At 54.4% G+C, this 23,524-nt stretch overlaps 2 protein-coding genes across 2 annotated transcripts in view; one reads left to right on the top strand and one right to left on the bottom strand.

The window, feature by feature from the left end:
* Positions 1-4,030, bottom strand: part of LOC311202881 (butyrophilin subfamily 3 member A2-like) — a gene marked incomplete at both ends in the record, with an annotated part of 70,624 nt that extends 66,594 nt beyond the window's left edge. Inside the window, one exon of the mRNA XM_084277529.1 lies at positions 3,958-4,030. Within this exon, the coding sequence (XP_084133655.1) occupies positions 3,958-4,030 (73 nt within the window). The remainder of the gene's footprint in view (positions 1-3,957) is intronic.
* The window catches only part of LOC311202952 (class I histocompatibility antigen, F10 alpha chain-like), a gene marked incomplete at both ends in the record, with an annotated part of 133,247 nt that overhangs the window by 85,145 nt on the left and 24,578 nt on the right, over positions 1-23,524 (top strand).

Here is a 23,524-nt window from a genome sequence, read left to right as displayed (position 1 = left end):
TTCTCTCTACATGATCTCTCTACATCCATACAGTCATCCCAAGACACCTTCCCCTTCTTCAAAGGCTCATATTTTCCCCTCTTTTCCCGAATATCTTCTTGGAACTCTCTCCTCAGCCAAGCTGGCTTCCTTCCACAAAGGGGGGCTGGGGCGGAGCCGACGGGGGCATCTGCTCCTGGGGCAGTGAGGAGAGGACTGCGGACAGGGTCTGCAGAAGGGCTGGGGCTCTGTGGGGATGGGGTTAGTGGAATCAAAGGGGGGCAGGAGGTGCTGTCCCTGAGACACAGCTCAGTGCCCTCTGTCCCCACTGCAAACCACGGTCGGATGGTCTCTGCATTGAAGGAGGCTGGTGGGAAAGTGAAGATCTCGACCCCACTGTGACCATCGATGAAAGACACCAGCCCCTGCGGACAGTCCAGACAGACCCAGACTCTGCTGGGGACCCGGGACACAGACCGGGGGGTGGGAGGAGAGGTGAGAGACTGAAACTTCCCTTCCCAGTGCTCCACCCCCCAGATCCCTTCTTCAGGGCTCAGTTCGAAATACCCATTCCTGTTCAGAGAGCCCCTGGCCACCCCCAGAGCCCACCCTGAATAACCTCCCACCTCCTGCTTCACCTCCACCTCCCAGCGGTGCCTCCCCTCACTGAACCCCTCCTGGCCCAGCACGCAGTGCCAATACGTAAATCTCTGAGGGGTGTCAAGCAGGTTCTGCCATTCGCTTCCCAATCTCACACTTCTCCCATCCTGGGACAGGACAAGCCTGGGATGAGCCGTGTTGGGATCCAGGGTCACCACGTCTGCAGGGACAGGAGGAGCCAGAGCATCAGGGGCAGAGCTCAGCCCTGGGCAGGTTTCATGCCCTTGGGACAGGATCTGGGGTATCAGGACATGGGAAATCTTCTTCCTGCTAGAGATCTCATCCCAGGGCCAGTCCTATCACAGCCAGAGCCGAGCTTGAGCCCATGGGAACAGGAACCAGTGGGGCTGCAGCCCCAGCACAGAGGACTAGGATGGGGAGGCAGCGGCTGGGACTGAACAGTGCCCAGGCTGTCAGGGGAGAGATGGTTCCTCTTGGCCCCACTGATGGAGCTCATGAGGGGGGGGACAGGCCAGAACACAGCGGGGGAACAGCCCAGTGCCATGCTCAGGGTCTAGGAGTCACCCAACACACCCAGGCATGGCCAGTCCCACACACTGGCCAGCCCAGATGCCCCTTGCACACGAGGAAAGGGAGGAGAAGCCCCCAAAGCAGCATCCAAGCCCCCAATTACCTGTTCCACAGGACAGCAGAAACTTCCTCCAGGCTACAAGGAGAGAGGAGAGCTGGTCACATCCCAAAGCCAGTCCCAACAGCTCTGGGCAGGGCAGAGGATCCATCCCCAGGCTGGTGTCGCTGAGCTTCCCACCCTCCCAGGCACATGGCCTTGGGCTTTCCAAGCCCCAAGGATGGGGGTTGGAGAGGACGGAAAGGGCCGAGCACTGAGATCCCAGGACAAGGCCCCAGGCTGTGCTGGAGCTCAGGGACACTCACCCAGGGCTGCAGCTTGTTCCTCTGAAAGCAAAGAGAAACCATGTGTGATCAGGGGGACATCTTGTCATCCCCCAGCTGCCCATGAGGAGCCGTCAGAGCTCGGGCACACCGCAAATTCTTCTTTGGGAAGGGAAAACCCCCAACCCCAGGAATGGCTCCTTACACCAGACTCACCCAGGGCTGCATCCCGTTTCCCTGGAAAGCAAAACCAAGAAGTGATGTGTGACCAGAGGGAGCAACCACTCACCCCAAGGCTGATCCCAGAGGAGCGCACAGAGCTCGGGCTGATCCCCAGCTCCTCCTTTTCGGGGACTAGGAACAACCCCGCCTGGTTCCCAGGAATGGCTCCCTGACAGCCCAGACCCTGCCGGCCCACCCAGGCTCTCTGGAGCTCAGCCCCAATGTCAGGAACCCCCAAAGACAAGTCCCTTCTGGGGGCTCCTGTGCCAGGAGGTTTTGCTGGGGGAAGGGGCCAGAAGGACTCACCCAGCTCTCTGGACAGCAGCACTGAAAAGCAAAGCCAGAGGAAGAGGAGGTGAGGAGAGCAGCTTGCTTCCTCAGCAGGAACAGCTCCAGAGGGTCTCTGGGACCTTCCCACCAGCCAGGTGCTCTGGCCGTGCTCCATGCCCCCCCCACCCACAACCCACTGTGTCCTCGTCCCCTTCCATCCTTCCCAAAGAGATTTTGGGTGAAGGCAACAGGTCCCTCAGGGGCAAATGTACCTTTCCTTCTCCAGAGACAAGCTGTGAGGCCAAGGAGCCCAAGGGAGAGTGCCAGGAACATGCCCAGACCAACCATCCAGGGACAGGCCTCTTGGAAAAAGGGAGCTGGGAAACAAACAGATCCGCAGGGAAAGGGACCGATTTCCACTCGTGTCCGTGGGGAGAAGGACCAAGAGACCCCCGCCCCACACCCCCATGCAGCCCTTGTCCTGCGAGGCCTGGACTCAAGGGGACAGAGCCCCCCCGACACCCCCAGGCTGCACCCCAAGCCCAGCCCAAAGCTCCCCCCAGCCAGGCAGCCACCCCCCGCCCTGCTCCAGCACCGCAGGGGCTGGCTACAGCCGTCGCACCGGAGATGCGCAGGGACGCCTCCTGCTCCTGGTCCAGGCGGCTGTTCCTGACCACACAGGACCATTTCCCCTCTCTGGTCCCTGTCACCACGATGACATCTTCGGTGTCAAACAGGCCCCTGGCATCAGGGGAACGTTTCTGGGAGACCGAGGGGACACGGTGCCCGTTGGGGTCTTTCCACAGCACCTCCGGTTGCGGGAACCATCCGGCCGATTGACACAGCACCCGGATGCCTCCAGCCTCGTAACCCTCCAGAGAGAGCTGAGGGACAGACCCTGTGGCTGGGGAAGAGCTTGGGGTCAGGGAGGGATGGGCTCAGCTCTGATGCCACCACTGCATCCCAGAGCAGACCCCTCACAGCTCCCACCAAACCCACCCCAACCTGTGCAGGAACCACCCAGCGTTGATGTCCAACAGCCCCAGATCTCCCCCCAAACCTCCCAGCACAGCAAGACCAAGCTGTTGAGCCTCAGCGCCTCGAGGCAGCATCTGCAGCCCCCCCAAGGCTGCCAGATACCGTGCCAGCTCTCCTGGGGCACCAAGGTAGGAGACACAAGTCTAGGAGGGACATTGAGCCCAGGGACACCACGACCACCCCTGTGAATACCGCACCAGACACAAACCTGAGACTTCCAGATACACCAAAGCTTCTCCATAAGACTTGCCATCTGTCACAGTGCAGACGTACTGACCATCGTCAGAGGGTCTCAGCCCAGAGATTTGCAAATCCAGGCTTCCTCTGGAGAGACGATCTTTGTCCAAATCTGTCCTCCCAATATAGTCCTTTATCTGCTCCTCAGATACATCCTCCCCATGTCGGTAGTGGTGCAGTGTTTCGGAGACCTCATGACGGATCCACCTGATGTCCCAGCTCCGGGCATCCACACTGGGGTACAGGTAACATGGCAGCACAATGTCCTGCCCCACAGTGGCACGGAGAGGGCGTCCTGGTCCCACCACTCTGAAGTCAGCTTGGCCGTGGAGAAGGACACAGAGACACCGAGTTGGTTCCTACATTAATTGAGGGTGTTGCATGCCAGGGATGAGCTTGGCGTGAGCAGGGCACACTCCAAGCCATGGGCATTGCTTTGTCCTCCCATGTTCAAGCAACCCCAGAGCAACTGGAGCTGGACTGGGAGGTCTCAAAGAAGAAGTTTCCCAGGAGTGGGAACCTGCTCCAGAAAGCGACCTCCACCCCAACCAGCCTTGCTGCAGCCACAATGGCTAAGGGAAAGTGAAAGCATGTGGAGCTGAGCTCCAGGCTGGGCTCCCCTCACTGCATGGCAGCTCCTGCCCCACATCTGCCACCCAGAGCAGTTGAAAGCCCCCGCCAGCCCTGCATGATCCTTACCTGATCCCAGCCGGAGCACGTGGAGAGTCACCCAGTACCTCAGGAGGCCCCCAGGGCTCGCTGGGAGCCACATCTCTGGCTGCACTAGAGAGGAGGGAAGGGAAGGGAAAGGAGGCAGAGGAGAGTGATGGGGGTCACAGCTGCCCCAGAGTGAATCTGGTGATGAAGGGCTCCTCCTGCCCCAAAGAGACTCTGAAATCCCCAGAGTCCCTGCGCCAGCACCCCGGAAGTGCACAAAACCAGTGCTCAAGTATAGGACAGGACCACAGTTGGGTCCTCAGGGTAGACCTTCCTCTGCCCCACAGCCCCTCTCCAGCAGTTATCCCAAATCTGATAACAGCTCAAAATGAAGGGAAATGTTCTCAAACCCCACAGAATGAGGAGTTGCTGGTGGGACGGAAATGAGCTGCCGGATGCAGCAGGTTGACGAAAAGAACGGAACTTTGCCTACAGTCAGATTAACCACATTTGGGTGGGACTTGAGGCCCCAGCGCAGGCGAATGGCTGAAGTTCTTCATCCTCCTACCAGAGTCTAGAGTCAGAAAAAAAAAGCGTTAAGCAGCTCCCAGGGACAACCTGAACCCAGCACTGGAGGTGCGGCCTCACCAATGCCAAGTACAGGGGCACAATCACCTCCCCAGACTGGCCACGCTGTGTCTGACACCAGCCAGGATGCCATTGGCTTTCCTGGCCACCTGGGCACACTGCTGGCTCATATTCAGCCTGCAGTCAACAACACCCAAAGGTCCTTCTCTGCCTGACAGCCTCTCCAGCCAGTCTCCCCCCAGCCTGTAGCACTGCATGGAGTTGTTATGTCCCATGTGCAGCACTCTGCACTTGGCCTTGTTAAACCTCATCCCATTGGTCTCAGCCCATTGGTCCAGTCTGCTCAGAGCCCACTGAAGAGCCTCCCTACCCTCAGGCGGATCAGCACTTCCTCCCAGCTTAGTGTCATCTGCAAACTGACTGAGGGAGCATTCAGTCATAGAATCATAGAATCATAGAATGGCATGGTTTGGAAGGGACGTGCATACTTCCCATCAGGGCCTATGGATTTGTGTGCATTGATCCCACAGAGATGCTCTCGGACCACCCCCACCTCAACCAGAGGGACGCTCTCCATTTCCCGAACACTCCTGTCCTTGGTGACGAGGAGAGTGACCCTGGGTTTTGGTTGAAGGCACCAAAGAGATAAAACAAAGCATGGCACCATTGCCCACAGCCCATGAGCGATTTGAGGGCAGCAGCAGCAGAGCAAAACGCACATTTCCTGTGTTTTGCTGCAGGAAGCCTCGTGCAGGCATCACCCTCGCTGTGGTCTGAGGTGCAGCATGATGCAGGAGCACATGGTGCTCCAGGCAGGCTCCTGGTAGTCACCTTAGGGTGGACTAGCTCTCCTTACCTCAGAAACATCTTGGAACTTCTGGAGCAGTCTGGACCAGGATCACCAATGGTGGGGACCTCCCCAGCAGGCATAGCCCCAGTCCGCCTCAGTATGCTGGGAGCTTTCACCCTCTCCCTATGCTGGCGCCTGCATTATGAGTTTTACAGGAGGGCCTGGGAGGATGGACACACTGTGTAAGTGCATGAACAAAGACCTTGGGGATCATTGGGTTTGCACCACATTATCCTCTATGTAATAATAATTCCCAGAAACCACGGAAGAAGGTAATATCCAACAGTAAAGATCCCTGCCTTGCTATGGGTGGCCACTATCTTGTGCATCCCCGACCATCCCAAGATATTTAACTCTGTCACTGACACCTCCTGAGGTGCCAAACCTCATGTGGTGTTGTTCCCCAGCACAGGGTGCCCGGAGAGGCGCTGCTCTGGGAAAAGCCATCTCCAGCAGAGGCACCCAGGCAAGAACGGGGAGGGGGTTGCAGTCCCTTTGCTCTCTTGTCCCTGCAACCTTCTTAAAGCTGTATTTTCTGACCGTGGGCTTTAATAGGAGGATGCGGAACTTCATCTCCTTGTCTGCAGTGGTTAATCTGAATCTAGGTAAAGTTATGTTTTTTCCATCAACCTGCTGCATCCAGCAGATCGCTTCCTTCCCACGAGTGACTCCTCTTTCCTTGGGGGTTCTCTTCATTTCTACCTGTTTCTGGATTTGGGATAACCCCTGGAGAGGAGCAGTGGGACAGAGCAGAGGCTGTGATCCCCATCGCCCTCCTCTACCTCATTTTCACTCCCTCCTCTCCAGCGTGGCTGTAGATGTGGCTGCTGACAAGCCCCAGGGTCCTCCTGAGGTACTAGGTGACTCTACACATGCTCCAGCTGGGATCAGGTAGGGACCCTGCAGGGCTGGCGGGGGTATTCGCCTGCTCTGGGTGGCAGATGTGGGGCAGGAACTGACGTGGGGCAGGGGTAGCCCAGCCCAGAGCTCGGCCCTGCATACTTTTGCTTTCCCTTGGCCACTGTGGCTCGCAGCAGAGCTGACTGGGGTTGAGGTTGTTTTCACAGAATCATATAATCATAGAATGACATGAGTTGGAAGGGACCCCAAGGATCATAAAGCTTCAACCCCCCTGCCACAGGCAGGGACACCAACCTCAGGCCTGGATCTACACAAGGTTGCCCAGGGCCCCATCCAACCTGGCCTTGAACACCTCCAGGGGCAGGGCAGCCACCACCTCTCTGGGCAGCCTGTTCCAGCACCTCGCCACTCTTTCTGTAAAAAACTTCCCCCTAATATCTAATCTAAACCTTCCTTCCTTTAGTTTTAATCCATCCCCCTTGTCCTGCCATTGTCTATCCTTTTAAAAAGTTGAATCCCCTCCTGCTTATAAGCTCCCTTCAGGTACTGGAAGGCTGCAATGAGGTCCCCCTGCAGCCTTCTCTTCTCCAGGCCGAACAAGCCCAGTTCCCTCAGCCTCTCTTTGTAGGGCAGGTGCTGCAGCCCTCCAATCATCTTCGTGGCTCCTCTGAACCCTCTCCAACAGTTCCACATCTTTCTTGTATTGGGGGCCCCAGATCTGGACACAGGACTCCAGATGGGGCCTCACAAGGGCAGAGCAGAGAGGGACAATCCCCTCCCTGTCCCTGCTGGCCACTCCTCTCCTGATGGAGCCCAGGATACCATTGGCCCTACGAGCTGCAAGAGCACACTGCTGGCTCATGTCAAGCTTCTCATGCACCACAATCCCCAAGTCCTTCTCAGCAGGGCTACTCTCAAGAAGCTCTTCTCCCAGGCTGTATCTGTGTCTGGGATTCTTCCGGCCCAGGTGCAACACCTGACACTTGGCAGCGTTGAACCTCATTAGGTTCCCCCAGGCCCATCTTTCCAGCCTGTCAAGATCCCTCTGGATGGCTTCCTTTCCTTCTAGGGTGTCGACCACACCACTCAGCTTGGTGTCATCCACAAACTTGCTGAGGGTGCACTCAATTCCATCACCCCTGTCATTGATAAAGATGTTCAAGAGCACCGGTCCCCAGACAGACCCCTGGGGGACACCATGTGTCACCGGCCTCCACCTGGACACAGACCCATTGACCACCACCCTTTGGCTACCTTCTGTCAACCAGTTTCTTATCCGCTGGATGGTCCACCCATCAAATCCACTTCTCTCCAATTTGGAGATAAGGATGTGGTGGGGGACTGTGTCAAAGGCCTTGCACAAGTCCAAGTAGATGACATCGGTCGCCTTCCCTTCATCTACCGATGCTGTCACTCCATCAGAGAAGGTCACCAGATTGGTAGGGCACGACCTTCCCTTGGTGAAGCCGTGCTGGCTGTCCCGGATCACATGCTCTTCCCTCATGTGCTCCAACATGTCATCCAGGAGGATCTGTTCCATGATCTTCCCAGGCACAGAGGTGAGGCTCACGGCCTGTAATTCCCTGGGTCTTCCTTGTTCCCTTTTTTATAAATGGGAGTGACATGACCTTTTTTCCAATCCCCAGGGACCTCTCCTGACAGCCACGACTTTTCAAATATGATGGAGAGCGGCTCGGCAACCACATCAGCCAGCTCCTTCAGGACCCTGGGATGCATGTCATGCAGCCCCATAGACTTGTAGACATTCAGTCTCATGAGGCGGTCTTGGACTTGCTCTGCTCTTACAGTGGGGGGGGATTTCCTCCCCCATTTCCCACCTTGAGTTTTAGGGATGCAAGGTTCTGGGATTTGAGAATTATGAGAATCCTGGCTGCCAGAGAAGACTGAGGCAAAGAACTCATTCAGTACCTCAGCCTTCTCCTCATCAGTCGCAGCCAATTCTCCTTTCTCATTTACCAAGGGGGGTACGTTCTCTTTGGCCTGTCTCTTCTGGCCAATGTACCTGTAAAATCCCTTCTTGTTGTTTTTAACATCCCTTGCCAAGTTCAGCTCCATCTGCGCCTTGGCTTTCCTGATCCCATCTCTGCAAGTCCGAACAGCATCCCTGTATTCTTTCCAGGCTACACACCCTTGCTTCCAGAGCTTGTATTTGTCTTTCTTTTCCCTCAGTTTGACCAGCAGGTCCTTGCTTAGCCATGCTGGCCTCCTGCCCCTCTTGCCTGCTTTCTTATTCAGGGGGATAGAGAATCTTTGAGCTCTCAGAAAGGCATCCTTAAAGAGTAGCCAGCTGTCCTCAACATTTTTGTCTCTAAGGACCACCTCCCAGGAGATCTTGGCCAAAACGTCTTTAAACAGCCTCAAGTTTGCTCTCTTAAAGTTCAGTGTCCTGGTCCCACTCTTTGCCAGGCCCACATTCCTTGAGATCGCAAACTCAACTAGGGCATGGTCACTGCAGCCCAGGCTGTCCCCAACCTTAACACCTTTAATGATCTCCCCCACATTGGAGAGCACCAGGTCCAGCAACGCATCACCTCTGGTCAGTCTGTTGAACACCTGAACCAGAAAGTTGTCATCTACAGACTCCAGGAGTCTCCTGGACCTCTTGCAGCTCGCCATGTGGTTTTCCCAGCAGATATCCGGGTGGTTAAAGTCCCCATCAGGATGAGTGCCTGTGACCGGGATGCCTCCTGCAGCTGAAAGAAGAAAGCCTCATCGGTAGTCTCTCCTTGATCAGGTGGCCTGTAGTAGACCCCTATCACCAGCTGCTCTTTATTAGTCCCATCCCTAATCCTGACCCACAGGCTCTCAACCTGCTCCTGGCCACCTTCCAGAGAGAGCTCCTCACAGTCTATCCACTTTTTACATAGAGGGCAACCCCCCCACCCTTCCTTCCTAGCCTATCCCTTCTAAAAAGGCAATACCCTTCTACGGGGGTATTCCAACTGTGGGAATCATCCCACCATGTTTCCGTGATTGCAACTAGATCATCATTTTCCAGTGAAATCACGGTTTTCAATTCCTCCTGCTTATTACCCATGCTGCGCGTGTTCGTGTAAAGACACTTCATCTGGGCTTTCTGACTCACCACCTTTTTTGAGGAGCCCTCCCTCGAACCTCTGTGAGGAATCTGAAGCTTTCCTCCACTGCCTCCTAGAGGGACATTAGAAGTTTCCGGAAGGGGAGTCGGCCATACTACCTCCTCTGAGGAGTCCCCAGAAGTTCCTATGGGACACTGTAGAGGTATATCGCTACAGTCTTGTAGAATTTCAGCATCACCAGGCCCTTCTCTATCTTGTTGAGTTTCACCCTCTTCACCCTTCAAATCTAATATAAAGCTGGAGGCTACTTGCTGTACCCTAGCAAGCCTCACTATATCCCCTCCCCCCCTTCCTAACTAGTTTAAAGCCCTATCAATGAGCCCTGCCATCTCCTGGGCAAGGATCTGCTTCCCCCTGTAAGACAGGTGAGCCCCATAGGCAGTACTCATGCCAGGAGCAGAGTACATCCCTTCTTGATCAAAAAACCCAAAGTTCTTTTGCCGACACCAGCCTTTCAGCCAGATATTCAACTCATGGGTTCTCCTGACCTGCTCTGAACCCATCTTTCCACAAGTGGGGATAGAGGAGAATATTATTTGGGCTCCCCCCCTCCCCCCTCAACAAAGTGCCCTAGGTCTTGGGAAATGGGGAGCTCCTGTCCAGGGAGCAGTTGGAGAAGCATGTTGGGATGACAGAGTTGGTCAGACATAGTCTCTCCATGTCTGGAGAGAAGTCTGGACTTGTGAATCTTGGGATGAGAACCTCTGATGATGGTCAGTACATCTGCACAGTGAAATATGGTGCCTCTTATGGAGAAAGTGGTGTATTTGGATGTGGCAGGTTTGTGGTTGGTGTGGTGTTGCCAGGGGGTGATTCTGGTGTCCCTGAGCTTTTGTGTCACTCCCAGACCTCATGAGGTTTTAGGGATGGGGGATGGGAGGTGGGTTTTGGGCCGTAGGAGTTGACTTCTGCAAGAAACTCCTAGAAGCTTCCCCCAGGTCCAACAGAGCCAGTACCAGCCAGCTCAAGGACAGACCCACTGCTGACCAACATGCCTCTGTGATAACTTATTTAAGAAGGATGCTGTGACCCAGTGCGATGCCCACACTGGAGCCAGCTTGATGTTTGGTGGCAGCAATGGCTGAATGTACTCCTGGGCTGCCAGACAGCAAGGGTATCATGGCCATTCCTGTTCTGCAGTACTGCACAGGCTGGAACTCCAGCATCACCTGGAGTCAAAGGGATGGTGACCTGTGGATGAGTCCCCAGAATAATAGGACATCTCAAAGTGTCCATGGCCAGGAATAATCCCCCACAGAACCTCTGACCTTCTGCAGCAGAAGAGGAAACTCCAGCAGAAGAGGAAACTCCTGAAGGCCACAGTCTTCCCTTCTCCCCAAGACCTCTGGGCTTCTTTTCCCTTACTGCTTCTCCTTTATTTTTCTTTGGCCACCTGCTTTTTTTCTCCATTGTCCTGAATCCCAGAGGGGCTCAGTGGAACTGGCTCGGGTGGACAATTTGCCAGGGTCTGGTCAGGGCTGTGCTCATTGCCTCAGCAACAATGGTCATACATGAGAACATCATCCCATTTTGGGAAGGGAATATCTTCTAAAAGTGCTGAAACTCCCCTAGTGCTATTCCCCAGCACAAGCTGCTGTGAGAGGCACAGGGTGACTCACATTCCACCTACAGACAGTAAATCTGCAACTGACACTGGCTTAACGGTTGTTGAGGTTTTAGTCAGCGTGGTGCATCCGGCAGTTCATGGCCATGTGGTGAGAAACTTTTCCTTCCAGAGGGGGGTTTGAATATTAATTTCATTTAGGGCCAGTAACGGGTTTGCAATAAAACCTGGTGAGGAACAGTGGGACAGAGTAGGGGGCTGCACCAGGGACTCATTCACAGTCCTGTCTTGCCATTGAGCACTGGTTTCTTCCACCATTGGGGTGCTTGGTCATGGGGTTTGGAGATTTCAGAGCCTTTTGGGGGGCAGGTGCAACCCTTCTTTGCCATCCCCTCTTGGGCAGGTGTAACCCCCATCGCCCACCTCTGCCTCCTTTACCCTCCCTTCTCTCCAGCACGGATGCAGATGTGGCTTCTGGTGAGCCCCAGAGGCCTCCTGAGGTATTGTGTGACTCTCCATGTGTTCCTGCAGGAAGGGATCCTGCAGGGCTGGAGGGGGCTTTTTCCTGCACCAGGTGACAGATGTGGGACAGGAAGCTGCCATGGGGCAGGGGAAGCCGAGGGAGCTGAGCTCCACATGGGTTTCACTTTCCTTTGGGCTCTTTACACTGTACATCCCTTGCCCTGGGTTCCCCTCTCGTCCTTTGAAAATCATTAAGTTCAACCAATCACATCCTAACCTAAACCAGATCCCTAAGTACCTCATCTACCCTTTTTTTAAACTCATCCAGGGATGGTGACTCAATCCTCTCCCTGGGCAGCCTGTTCCAGCCCTGACAACTCTTTCAGTAAAAAGTTTTTTTCTAATATCCAATCTAAACCTGCCCTGGGGCAGCTTGAGGCCATTTCCCCTTGTACTATCTTCTGTCACCTGGCTGAAGAGACCATCGCCTACCTCTCTACAACCTCCCTTCAGGTAGTTGTAGGTGGTGATAAGGTCTCCCCTCAGCCTCCTCATCTCCAAACTCAACAGCCCCAGCTCCCTCAGCTGTTCCTCATATGATTTTCCCTCCAGCCCCTTCCCCAGCCTGGTTGCCCTTCTCTGGACTCTACACTTGGCCTTGTTAAACTTCATCCCATTGGTCTCAGCCCATCAGTCCAGTCTGTTCAGATCCCTCAGAAGAGCCTCCCTACTCTCAGGCAGATCAACACTTCCTCCCAGCTCAGTGTCATCTGCAAACTGACTGAGGGAGCATTCAATCCCTTCATCCAGGTCATTGATAAAGATGTTGAACAGAACTGGATCCAGGACTGAGCCCTGGGGGTGCCACTCGTGACCGGCCTCCAGCTGGATTTGGTTCCATTTACCACCACCCTTTGGGTCCATCCATCCATCCAGTTTTTAACCCAGCTGAGGGTCCACCTGTCCAGGCCAGTGGCAGCCAGTTTCTCAGTCAGAATGCTGTGAGAAACCTTGCAAAGGCTTTCCTGAAGTCCAGGTAGACACATCCACAGCCTTCCCCTCCTCCATTCAGCAGGTCACCTGGTCATAGAAGGCAATCAGGTTAGTTTGTCAGGATCTACCTTTTGTAAACCCATGTTGACTGGGCCTGATCCCCTGGCCATCATGTCTGTGCTGCATAATTGCTCCCAGACTGACATGCCTGGAGTTCCCTGGATCCTCCTTCTGGACCTTCTTATACATGGGTGTAACACCTGCCAGCCTCCAGTCGAGTGGAACTTCCCCAGTCTGCCAGGATTGCTGGGAGATCATGGAAAGGGGTTGGACAAGCACATCTGCCAGATCTCTCAGCACCCTTGGGTGGATCCCATCTGGCCTCATTGATCTGTAGGTGTCTAATTGGCCAAGTAGGTCACTAATCATTTCCTCTTGGATCATGGGAGCTTTGTTCTGCTCTCCCTCCCTGTCAGCCAGTTCCTGAGGATGAATACTCAGGGAACATCCAACTTCACTATTAAGACTGAGATAAAGAAGGAATTAAGGACCTCAGCCTTCTCCTCATCCCTTGTCACTAATGTTCCCCCTGCATCCAATAAGGGCTGGAGATTCTCCTTGACCCTCCTTTTACTGTTAATATGTTTATAGAAGGACGTTTTATTATCCTTCACAGAACTGGCCAGTCTGAGTTCCAGTTCAGCTTTAGCCCTTCTGACTTTCTCCCTACATGATGTCACTAAATTCCTATAGTCATCCCAAGACAACTGCCCCTTCTTCCAAAGCCCATATTTTTCCCTCTTTTCCCAAATATCTTCCCAAATCTCTCTACTCAGCCAAGGTGGCTTCCTTCCTCACTGACTCCTCTTCTGACAGACTGGGACAGCCTGTTCTTGTGCTGCCAAGATTTCCTTCTTGAGGAGCATCCAGCCCTCTTGGACTCCTTTGCCCTCAAGGGCTGCCTCCCATGGAATCTTAGTGAGCAGCTTTCTGAAAAGTCCAAAGTCAGCCCTATGGAAGTCTAAGGTGGCTGTTTTGCTGTCTCCCTTCCTTACTTCTCCTAGTACTAAGACATCTCCTAATACTAACTAGGAGAACTAACTCATTCCTCTGGAAAGCAAAATCCAAAAGCAACAAGTGATCAGAGGGAACAACCACTCACCCCATGGCTGATACTGCAGGAGCAGCCAGAAATCAGGGTTATTCCCCAATTCCTTCTTTCCGGGGAGTGGGACAAGACCTCCAGGAATGGTTCCCTGCCAGCCAATTCCACCGTCAGCCCACCCAGCCTCTCTAGATTTCAGCATGAACATCAGGAACCCCCCAAAGAACAAGTCCTTCCCAGTGGCTCCTGTGCCAGGAGGTTTTGCTGGGGGAAGGGGCCAGAAGGACTCACCCAGCTCTCTGGACAGCAGCACTGAAAAGCAAAGCTGGAGGAAGAGGAGGTCAGGAGAGCAGGTTGCTTCCTCAGCGGGAACAGCTCCAGAGGGTCTCTGGGACCTTCCCACCAGCCAGGTGCTCTGGCTCCCTGTCCTCCAGCCCACATACCACCATGTCCTTGTCCCCTTTCATCCTTACCCAAACTGTTTTTTGATGAAGGCAGCACGTCCTTTGGGGGCAAATGTACTTTTTATTCTCCAGAGATAAGCTACAAGGGAAAGGAGTCCAACAAGAAAGCACAAGGAGCACACCCAGACTGGCCATCCAGGGACAGGCATCATGGAAAAAGGGAGCTGAGAAACAAACAGATCCACGGGGAAAGGGACGGATTTACAGTTGCATCTGTGGGAAGACGAACCAAGAAACCCCTGCCCCACACCCCCATGCAGACCGTGTGCCGCGAGCCCTGGACTCAAGGGGACAGACTCCTCTCATGCCCTCACACCCCCACACTGCACCCCAAGCCCAGCCCAAAGCTGCTCCAAGCAAGGCAGCCACCCCCCGCCCTGCTCCAGCGCCGCAGGGGCTGGCTGCAGCCGTCTCACCGGAGATGTGCAGGGACGCCTCCTGCTCCTGGGCCAGGCGGCGGTTCCTGACCACACAGGACCAGATCCCATCTCTGGTCCCCGTCACCACGATGGCATCTTCAGTTTCAAACAGGCCCCTGGTATCAGGGGAACGTCTCTGGGAGACTGAGGGGACATGGTGCCCGTTGGGGTCTTTCCACAGCACCTCCGGTTGCAGGAACCATCCGGCTGATCGACACAGCACCCGGATGCCTCCGGCCTCGTAACCCTCCAGAGAGAGCTGAGGGACAGAGCCTGTGGCTGGGGAAGAAGGATGGGCTCAGCTCCAAGGCCACCACCACATCCCAGAGCAGACCCCTCACAGCTCCCACTGGGGCTGTGGGACTGGACACCAAACCCACCCCAACCTGTTCAGGAACTGCAGAGTATGGATGCCCAACCATCCCAGAGCTCTCCTGCAAACCTCAAGGCAGAACAAATCCAACCTGCCAAGCTTCAGCACCTCAAGGCAGCCTCTGCACTGATCAGTTCTCATTCAAGAAGCTCCAAGGCTTCCAGACAATGTACCAGGTCTCCTGTCACAGAAAAAGTATGGGCCAGAGGTCTGGGAGGGAAACACAGGCCCAGGGACACCATCACCACCCCTGGAAACACCGCAACAAGCACAAACCTGACATCTCCAGGCCCACCGTAGCTTCTCCATAAGAGGCATCATCAGTCACGGTGCAGACGTACTGACCATCATCAGAGGGTCTCAACCCAGAGATTCACAAGTCCAGGTGTTCGTTGGTGAGACCATCTCTGACCAACTCTGTCCTCCCAACATAGTCTTCCATCTAGTCCCAGTATGTGCAGTGCCCAGACCATACAGTACCCCCAGCCAGAGCAGAATCACCTCAAGCAGGCTGTAGAGAACAGCATCCAGGCAGGTTTTGAAAGTCTTGAGATGGAGACTCTACAACCTCTCTGGCCATCCTGTCCCAGGGCTCTGCCACACTCACAGGAAAGAAGTTCCTCCTCGTGGTTAGGTGGAACTCCTTATATTCCCTATAAATACGTCCCTGGAGATATTCAAGATCAGGCTTGATGGGGCTCTGAGCAACCTGATCTAGTGAAGATGTCCCTGCTCACTGCAGGGGGGCTGGACTAGATGTCCTTTAGAGGTCCCTTCCAACCTAACACATTCTATGATTCTATTTTCAAATTTCTGCCCATTGCCTCTTGTCCTGTCCCTGGGCACCACTGAACACAGACTGACCCCATCCTCATGATACCCACCCCTCAAATATTTATCAGCATTGAGAAGATCCACCCCCCACCTCAGTCTTCTCTAGGCTAAAGAGTCTCAAGTCCCTCAGAGATGTTCTAGTCCCCTCAGCATCTCCATAGCCCTTTTTTGCACCCTCTCCAGGAGCTCCTTGTCTTTCTTGACCCAGGGGGCCCAGCACTGCATAAAATATTCCTGATGAGGCCTCCCCAGGGCAGAGCAGGGGGGCAGGAGAACCTCCCTGACCTGCTGCCCACCGATTTCTCTTCCCTGACCCTGAGGACACGTTGTTGGTCATGGTCAGCCTGAGTTCCAACAGGACTGCCATGTCTTCTTCCACAGCACTGCTTCCCAGCAGGTCAGCTCCGAACCTGTACTGGTGCTGGGGGTTATTCCTTGAGAGGTGAAGGACTCTACACTGGCCCTTTGCTGTTTTGTGCCTGGTTCCTGCTTCCAGCTTTAGTTATTGAGTTTGGGCTTTGGTAGTATGGTGAAGAGCTTCAGCAAAGCACCTGGGGTGGGGCCTCAAGTCCCACCCAGAAGCAGAAGTTCCAAACCACAAATATAAAATGATGAGTGATTCTGAGAAGCGTGTTTCATATATCAGACAATGTCTCCTAGAGGAAGCATCTCTTTTTGCAGGGGGTAGAATATTTCCTGTCATTTAGAGTCAGTAACAGAAATACCAGAAATCGAGGTAAGTGGAAGTGGGTGGGAGCAGGGGCTGCACTGGGGAGCTGTGTGTGGTCCCACGCTGCCCTTGAGCACTAGTTTCTTCAGCCATCGTGCTCACGCAGAGGGTTTGGGGATTTTGGTGCCTCTTAGGGGGAAGGGGCAGCCCTACTTTGCAAGCCCCTCTGGGGTGGCTGTACCCCCATCGCCCTCCTCTGCCTCCCTTCCTCTCCCTACAGTCCAGCACGGCCACAGATGTGGCTCCCGACAAGCCCTGGGGACCTCCTGATGTACTGGGTGACTCTCCGCATCTTCCAGTTGTGTTCAGGTAGGGATCCTGCAGGGCTGGCAGGGGGTTTCATCTGCTATGGGTGGCAGATGTGGGGCAGGGAGCTCTGGTGGGGCGGGGGGACCCATGTCCAGTGTTGGGCCCCACATAGCTTGACTTTCCCTTGGGCTCTTTACACTATATGTCCCTCACCCTGGGTTCCCCTCCAGTCCTGTCCTGCAGTGCTCCCATCAAACGGCTCTCGCTTGCACCAGGGCTGGCTGGGATGGAGGTTGTTTTCTGGAGCAGGTTCCCACTCCCAGGAAACCTCCTTCTCCTTCCAGTCCTCCCACTCCCACTCCAGTTTCTCCAGGGTCTCTGGAACATGGGAGGGCAAAGCAATGCCCACAGCATGGAGCGTGCCCGGCTCATGCCAAACTCAGCCCTGGCCTGCAACACCCTCAATTAACATAGGTGCCATCTCCATGTCTCTGTGTCCTTCTCCATGGTCAAGCTGACTTCAGGGTGGTGGGACCAGGCCATGCTCTCCCTGTCCCTGTGGGGCAGGACTTTGTGCTGCCGTGTCGCTTGTCCCCAGCCATGGATGCTCAGAGTTTGGACATCAGGTGGATCCGGCACAGGGTCTCTGAAATGGTGCACCACTACCAACATGGGGAGGACGTGCCCGGGGAGCAGATGGAGGAATATGTTGGGAGGACAGAGCTGGCCAGAGATGGTCTCTCCAACGGAGAGCTGAGCTTGCGAATCTCTGGGCTGAGACCCTCTGATGATGGTTATTATGTCTGCACCGTGAAAGATGGCAACACCTATGGAGAAGCTTTGGTGGAGCTGCAGGTGACAGGTTTGTGTCTGGTGTAGTGTTTCCAGGGGTGGTCATGGTGTCCCTGGCCTTGTATGTCCCTCCCAGATCCCTGTCTCTTCCCTTGGTGCCCCAGGACACCTGGTACATTGTCTGGAAGCCTTGGAGCTTCTTGAACAAAGAGGGGTCGCTACAGATGCTGCCTTGAGGTGCTGAAGCTGGGCAGCTCGGTCTTGCTCTCCTGTGAGGTTTAGGGGGAGATCTGGGGCTGTTGGGCATCAATGCTGGGTGGTTCCTGCCCAGGTTGGGGTGGGTTTGGTGGGAGCTGTGAGGGATCTGCTTGGGGATGCAGTGGTTGCATCAGAGCTGAGTCCATCCCTCCCTGACACCAACCCTGGGCTCTTCCCCAGCCATAGGCTCTTGTCCTAAGCTCTCTCTGGAGGGGTACGAGGCTGGAGGCATCCGGGTGCTGTGTCGATCGGCCGGATGGTTCCCGCAACCGGAGGTACTGTGGAAAGACCCTGACGGGCACCATGTCCCCTCGGTCTCCCAGAGACATTCCCCTGACGCCAGGGGCCTGTTTGACACTGAAGATGCCATCGTGGTGACGGGGACTGGAGAGGGAAACTGGTCCTGTGTGGTCAGGAACAGCCGCCTGGACCAGGAGCAGGAGGCGTCCCTGCGCATCTCCGGTGAGATGGCTGCAGCCAGCCCCTGCGGCGCTGGAGCAGGGCGGGGGGTGGCTGCCTTGCTTGGAGCAGCTTTGTGCTGGGCTTGGGGTGCAGTGTGGGGACGTGGGAGCACGGGAGGACTCTGTCCCCTTGAGGCCAGGGCTCACGGGACAAGGGCTGGGATGTGTGGGGTGGTAGTTTCTTGGTCCTTCCTCCCACACACTCCAGTACATCCATCCCTTTCCCTGTGGATCTGTTTGTTTCTCAGCTTCCTTTTTCCACAATATGCATCCCTGGGTGATTGGTCTGAGTGTGCTCCTCCCCGTGCTCTTCTTTGGGCTCCTTGGCATCAGTGCTTATCTCTGGAGAAGGAAACGTACGTTTGCTTCAGAAGGATGTTTTGCCTTCATCAAAATGCCCCTTGGGCAAAGGACTGAATGGGACGAGGGCACGGTGGGGTGTGGGCAGGGGGACAGGGAGCACGGCCAGAGCACCTGGCTGGTGGGAGGGTCCAAGAGACCCTCTTGAGATGTTTCTCCAAGCCGCACTCCTCATGTCCTCTTCCTCTGGCTTTGCTTTTCAGGCCTGCTGGTATCCAGACAGCTGGGTGAGTCCTTCTGGCCCTTTACCCCAGCAAAACCTCCTGGCACAGGAGCCCCCGGGAGGGACTTGGATTTGTGGGGTTCCTGAGGTTGGGGCTGAGCTCCAGAGGGCCTGGGTGGGCTTATGGGGAAATAGTCTAGCAGGGAACCATTCCTGGGTGCAATGCGGTCTTTTCCTACTCCCCAAAAAGAATGAGTTGGGCATCAGCCCAAGCTCTACCTGCTGCTGTGGAGCAGCCATGGGATGAGTAGCTGCTCCCTCTGATCACACTTGTCTTTTTGTTTTTCTTTCCAGAGGAACGAAGTGCAGCACAGGGTGAGTCTTGTGGAAAGAGACATTCCTGACATTTGGGCCTCTTTGCACTTCCAAAACCATAATTTGGGGTCTGCCTGAGCTCTGCCTACTCTTCATGTGCAGTTATGGCAGGACAAGATGTCCTACCTGGTTAAATATTATTTTTTCCTTCTTTTCCAGAGGAACAAGGTACAGAACTGGGTGAGTCTTGTGGAGAGACATTCCTGGGGTTTGGGGTTTTTTGCACTTCCCAAACAGTAATTTGGGATCTGCAAGAGCTCTTCCTGTTCTTCTTGAGCATTTCTGGGGTGACAAGGTGTCCTACCTGATAAATATTGCTTTTTGGTTTTCTTTCCAGAGGAACGAGGTGCAGCACCGGGTGAGTGGCCATGGGCACCTGCACGACGTGGGGTCCTGTCACGGGTGTTCTGTGCTCAGCCCTTTCCCTCTTTGCCTGTCCTCTCAATTCATGCACTTTTCCTGCTTTGGGGAAACCAGCCCAGATTTGTCCCCTCTTCCCTTTGGTTCTCCCTGGGCATTAGCCATGGGACATGACCCGTCCAAGGGAGACATTCCTGGGGACTGGGGTCTTTTACCATTTCCCAAACAAGCAATTTGAGGTCTTGCCAAGCTCTGACAGCTCCTGTGGGAGCACTTACAGGAGGAGTAGCTGTTCCCTCTGGTCACACATCGCTTTTTGGTTTTGCTTTCCAGAGTGTAGCAGTTTTCTGTAGCAATGTGCTGGTAGAGAACTGGGGACTGCAGAGATGGCTGCTGTAAGAAGCAGCTAGAAGCTCTGCAGGCCCCAGAGAGTAAACATCAGCTGATTCAAGGCCAGAGTTGCTACTGACCAAGGCTGAGCCCATCAGTGATGGTCACAGCGCCTCTGGGAATCATATTTAGAAGAAAGAACTGCAAGCAGCTGCTTTTAACCCCCAGAGAAGGGAGTGAGTAGATGTGAGAAACTGTGCAGACACCAAGGCCAGGGAAGAAGGAGGGGAAGAAGAATGAGGTGCTCCAGGTGCCAGAGAGAGAGATTCCCCTGCAGCCCATAGAGAAGACCATGGTAGAGCAGGTGTCCTCTCGCAGCCCATGAAAAAGGATGGGAAGCAGAGACATCTACAGCCTGTGGAGAGACTGGCCCATGCCACAGCAAGTTTGCTGGGGGACTTGTGACTCTGTGGGAGACCAGGCTGGAGCAGTTTGGACCCGAAGGTCAGCACCCCATGGAAGGGAACCGGGCTGAGGCACATGGTGAGGAGATGACGCCCTAATAGAAAGGACTCACGCTGGAGAAGTTTGTGGAGGACTCTCCCATGGGTGGGACCCCATGGTGCTGCAGGGGAAGGGGTGTGTGTGGAATACCTCTCCCCCCCCACCCCAAGTAAGAAGGAAAACAACTCAGGAGGAATGTACTGACCCCCCCTCCCCATTCCCTGCCCCTCCCCACGCCACAATGGTGGGGGGTGGGGAAGGGAAGAAGGGATCAAAATTATGACTAAAGTCTTTGAAGAGGGGAGGGGTGAGGAGAAGTAGAGGTGATTTAAGATCTGGAGAAGGAAAACAGCTTGTGAGGAACTGACTGGAACCCCACTCCCCTTTTCCTGCCTCTCCTCGCACTGTGTTGCTGGGGAAGAAGGGAGTAAAATCATGAATGAAGTAAAGTTTGCTAAGAAGGGAGGGGTGGGGGAAAGGTGCTTTAAGACCTGTCTGTGCTTCTCATTGCCTGACTCTGGTTCACTGGGTGTGTAGTGCAGTGTAATGAATTAGTTTTCTTTCTTCTGTGTGGAGTCTGTTTTGCCCAATGCACTAATTGGAGAGTGACCCCTCTCTGTCCCTATCTTGAATCCTTAGCCTCTCAATATATATTTTCTCCCCTTTTTGGCTGGAAAGGGGAGTGATAGAGCGGCATTGATGGGCATTTGGCCTCTAGCCAGGGCCAAACCACTTCACAGAGGAATGAGATGCAGTACTGGGTGAGTGTCTTTGAGATCTGGGACACTGTGGGGTCCTATCCCCAGGTGCTCTGTGCTCGGCCCTTTCCCTCCTTGCCCATCCTCTCCATCCCCCATCCCTGGGTCTGGGAATGCCCATGGCAATGTGCCTGGGAGAGTCAGCAGCCCAAGCAGACCATCACGGGGATGGGCCCTCTGCCCTGCCCAGAACTGCTGGGACCGGCTCTGGGATGTGACCAGCTCTCCTCTCTCCTTGTAGCCTGGAGGAAGTTTCTGCTGCCCCACACTCTAGGTAATTGGGTGTCCATGGTGAACCATGTGTTCATGAGTGAACCCTATCCTTGTGCAAGCTCACTTTGTTTTTGGCTGGTCTTTCGTAGCCAGAGTCAGTTTCTTCTTGCATCTATTGTTTTGGCTCAAGGTCCATAACCAGGACCCATTATTTTAATTCAGAGTCCATAGAGATTTTCCATAGTGATAAGGGCACACGCCATCTTGTTCCTAAAAGTCTTAACATGCTGTATATTCTCATAGCTGCTGTAACTCCTCTAAAATCAAAATCATATTCTAAACTAAAACCAAAATAACCTAGAAGTTAAGCTGTTTTATTAGGGTGACTGTAACGATTTCCTCACCACGGGCCTCAGCACAGCTCCTTCCATGGGGTGCTGAACTTCAGGCCCAGACAGCTCCAGCCTGGTTCCCCACAGAGTCACAAGTCTCCCGGCAAACCTGCTGAGGCCTGGATCAATCTCTTTACAGGCTGTAGATGTCTCTGCTCCCCGTCCTTATCCATGGGCTGTGAGGGGACACCCGCTCCACCATGGTCTTCTGCGTGAGCTGCAGGGGAATCTCTCTCTCTGGCACCTGGAGCACCTCATTCTTCCTCCCCTCCATCCCTGGCCTTGGTGTCTGCACAGCTCCTTACATCTTCTCACTCCCTTCTCTGGTGGCAAAATGCATCTGCCTGCAGGGTTTTTTCTCCTAAATGTGATTCCCAGAGGCACTGTGACCATCTCTGATGGTCTTGGCCCTGGTCAGCAGCAACTCTGGCCTTGAATCAGTCATTGTTTACTCACCAGGGTCTGCAGAGAGCTTCTAGCTGCTTCTTGCAGCAGCCATCTCTGCAGCACCCCTGTTCTCCATTAAAACTCAGTTACTCAAAACTGCTACACCATAGCAAGACAGGGATCTTTACTGGTAGAAATTACCTCTTCCGTGGTTTCTGGGAATTATGGAAGGTGGGGATATAGAGGAAAATATGGTGCAAACCCAATGTTCCCTGTGCTCTTTGTTCATGTCCTCACACAGTGTGTCCATCCTCGCACCTCCTCCCATAAAACTCGTAACACAGCTCCCAGCATCTGGACATACTAGGACAGACTGGGGCTACGCCTTCTGGGGATGTCCCTACCATTGGTGATCCCACTTCAGATAGCTGCAGAAACACCTTTCCAGTGCCTTTCTGGTGGAAGGAACACGCCACACCTGACACCATGGCTGGTCACGCCCCAACCCTGGGGTGGCTGCAGGGATGCCAACATCCCCCTGGGATGGAGGGCTGTGGGGCTTGGGGACCACTGAGCTTGGCTCATACATTGGGAACCTGATGGAAGAGAACATCTAGGTTCTACTTTACAGGCTGAAAAGCCTCATCTTAGTTTCATAGAATCATCAAACTTGGAAAAGACCTTTGAGATCCTCAAGTCCAACCATCAGCCCTACACACCTGTAACTTCTAAACCACCTCCCAAAGCACTACATCTACCTGTTTTTTGAACTGCCCAAGGGATGGTGATTCCACCACCTCCCTGGACAGCTTCACTGTTCTCTCAGTGAACATCCCTTAGTCTCTCAGGCCCAGACTGGATGAAAGGATGGAGTCTACCCTCAGCCAGCTTGCTGGTGACACCAAACTGGGAGGAGTGGATGACACAGAGGAAGGCTGCGCTGCCATCCAGTGAGATCTGGACAGGCTGGAGAGTTGGGCAGAGAGGAATCTTACAGAATTCAACAAGGGCAAGTGCTGGGTCCTGCACCCAGGGAGGAATAACATTCCAACCCTGTGATCCTGGGTGCTGCCCTGTGCAGCCTGCTCAAGGGCACCCTGCTTTGTGGGGTGGGACTGGGTCATCTCCAGAGGTCCCTCCAACCCCTGTGACTCTGTGAGACTTCAGACTAAGCAGGAGGTGTCAGTGAGCACGCGCATCCTTCTCCTGCTGAAGAGGTAAGTGCCGGCACAAGGTGGGCACAGTGGGAGGATCAGTGGCATCAGGTGCCCAAGTTGCCTGGAGGAAAACTAAGATAACGCGAGAATTTGTACATCAAGGCAAAGGTGGTTTAATAAAGCAAAAGCAAAGATTTATTCACTATTTCCCATCAGCAGGTGATGTTCAGCTACTTCCTGGGAAGCCGGGATTCAGTACGCGCAACGCTTGCTACAGAAGACAACCATCTTTGGCTGCTCCCCAGCAGCCAAATCCCTGGGCGGGTACTCACACCCTGCTCACTCCCAATGCACAGCATGGCCAGGGCTGCTGGGTGGAAATGAACTCCACCTCAGCCAGACCCAACACAGTCCTAAACACAGCACCATGCTGGGCTGCTGGAAAGAAATACCAGCTCTAGCCCAGGGAAAACCAGCACAGTCAATGA

Source organism: Gallinula chloropus (assembly GCF_964237585.1).
Source record: "Gallinula chloropus genome assembly, chromosome: 32".
Lineage (NCBI taxonomy): Eukaryota > Metazoa > Chordata > Aves > Gruiformes > Rallidae > Gallinula > Gallinula chloropus.
Note: the sequence above shows the minus strand (reverse complement) of the source record. Positions and strands in the feature narration are given on the sequence as shown.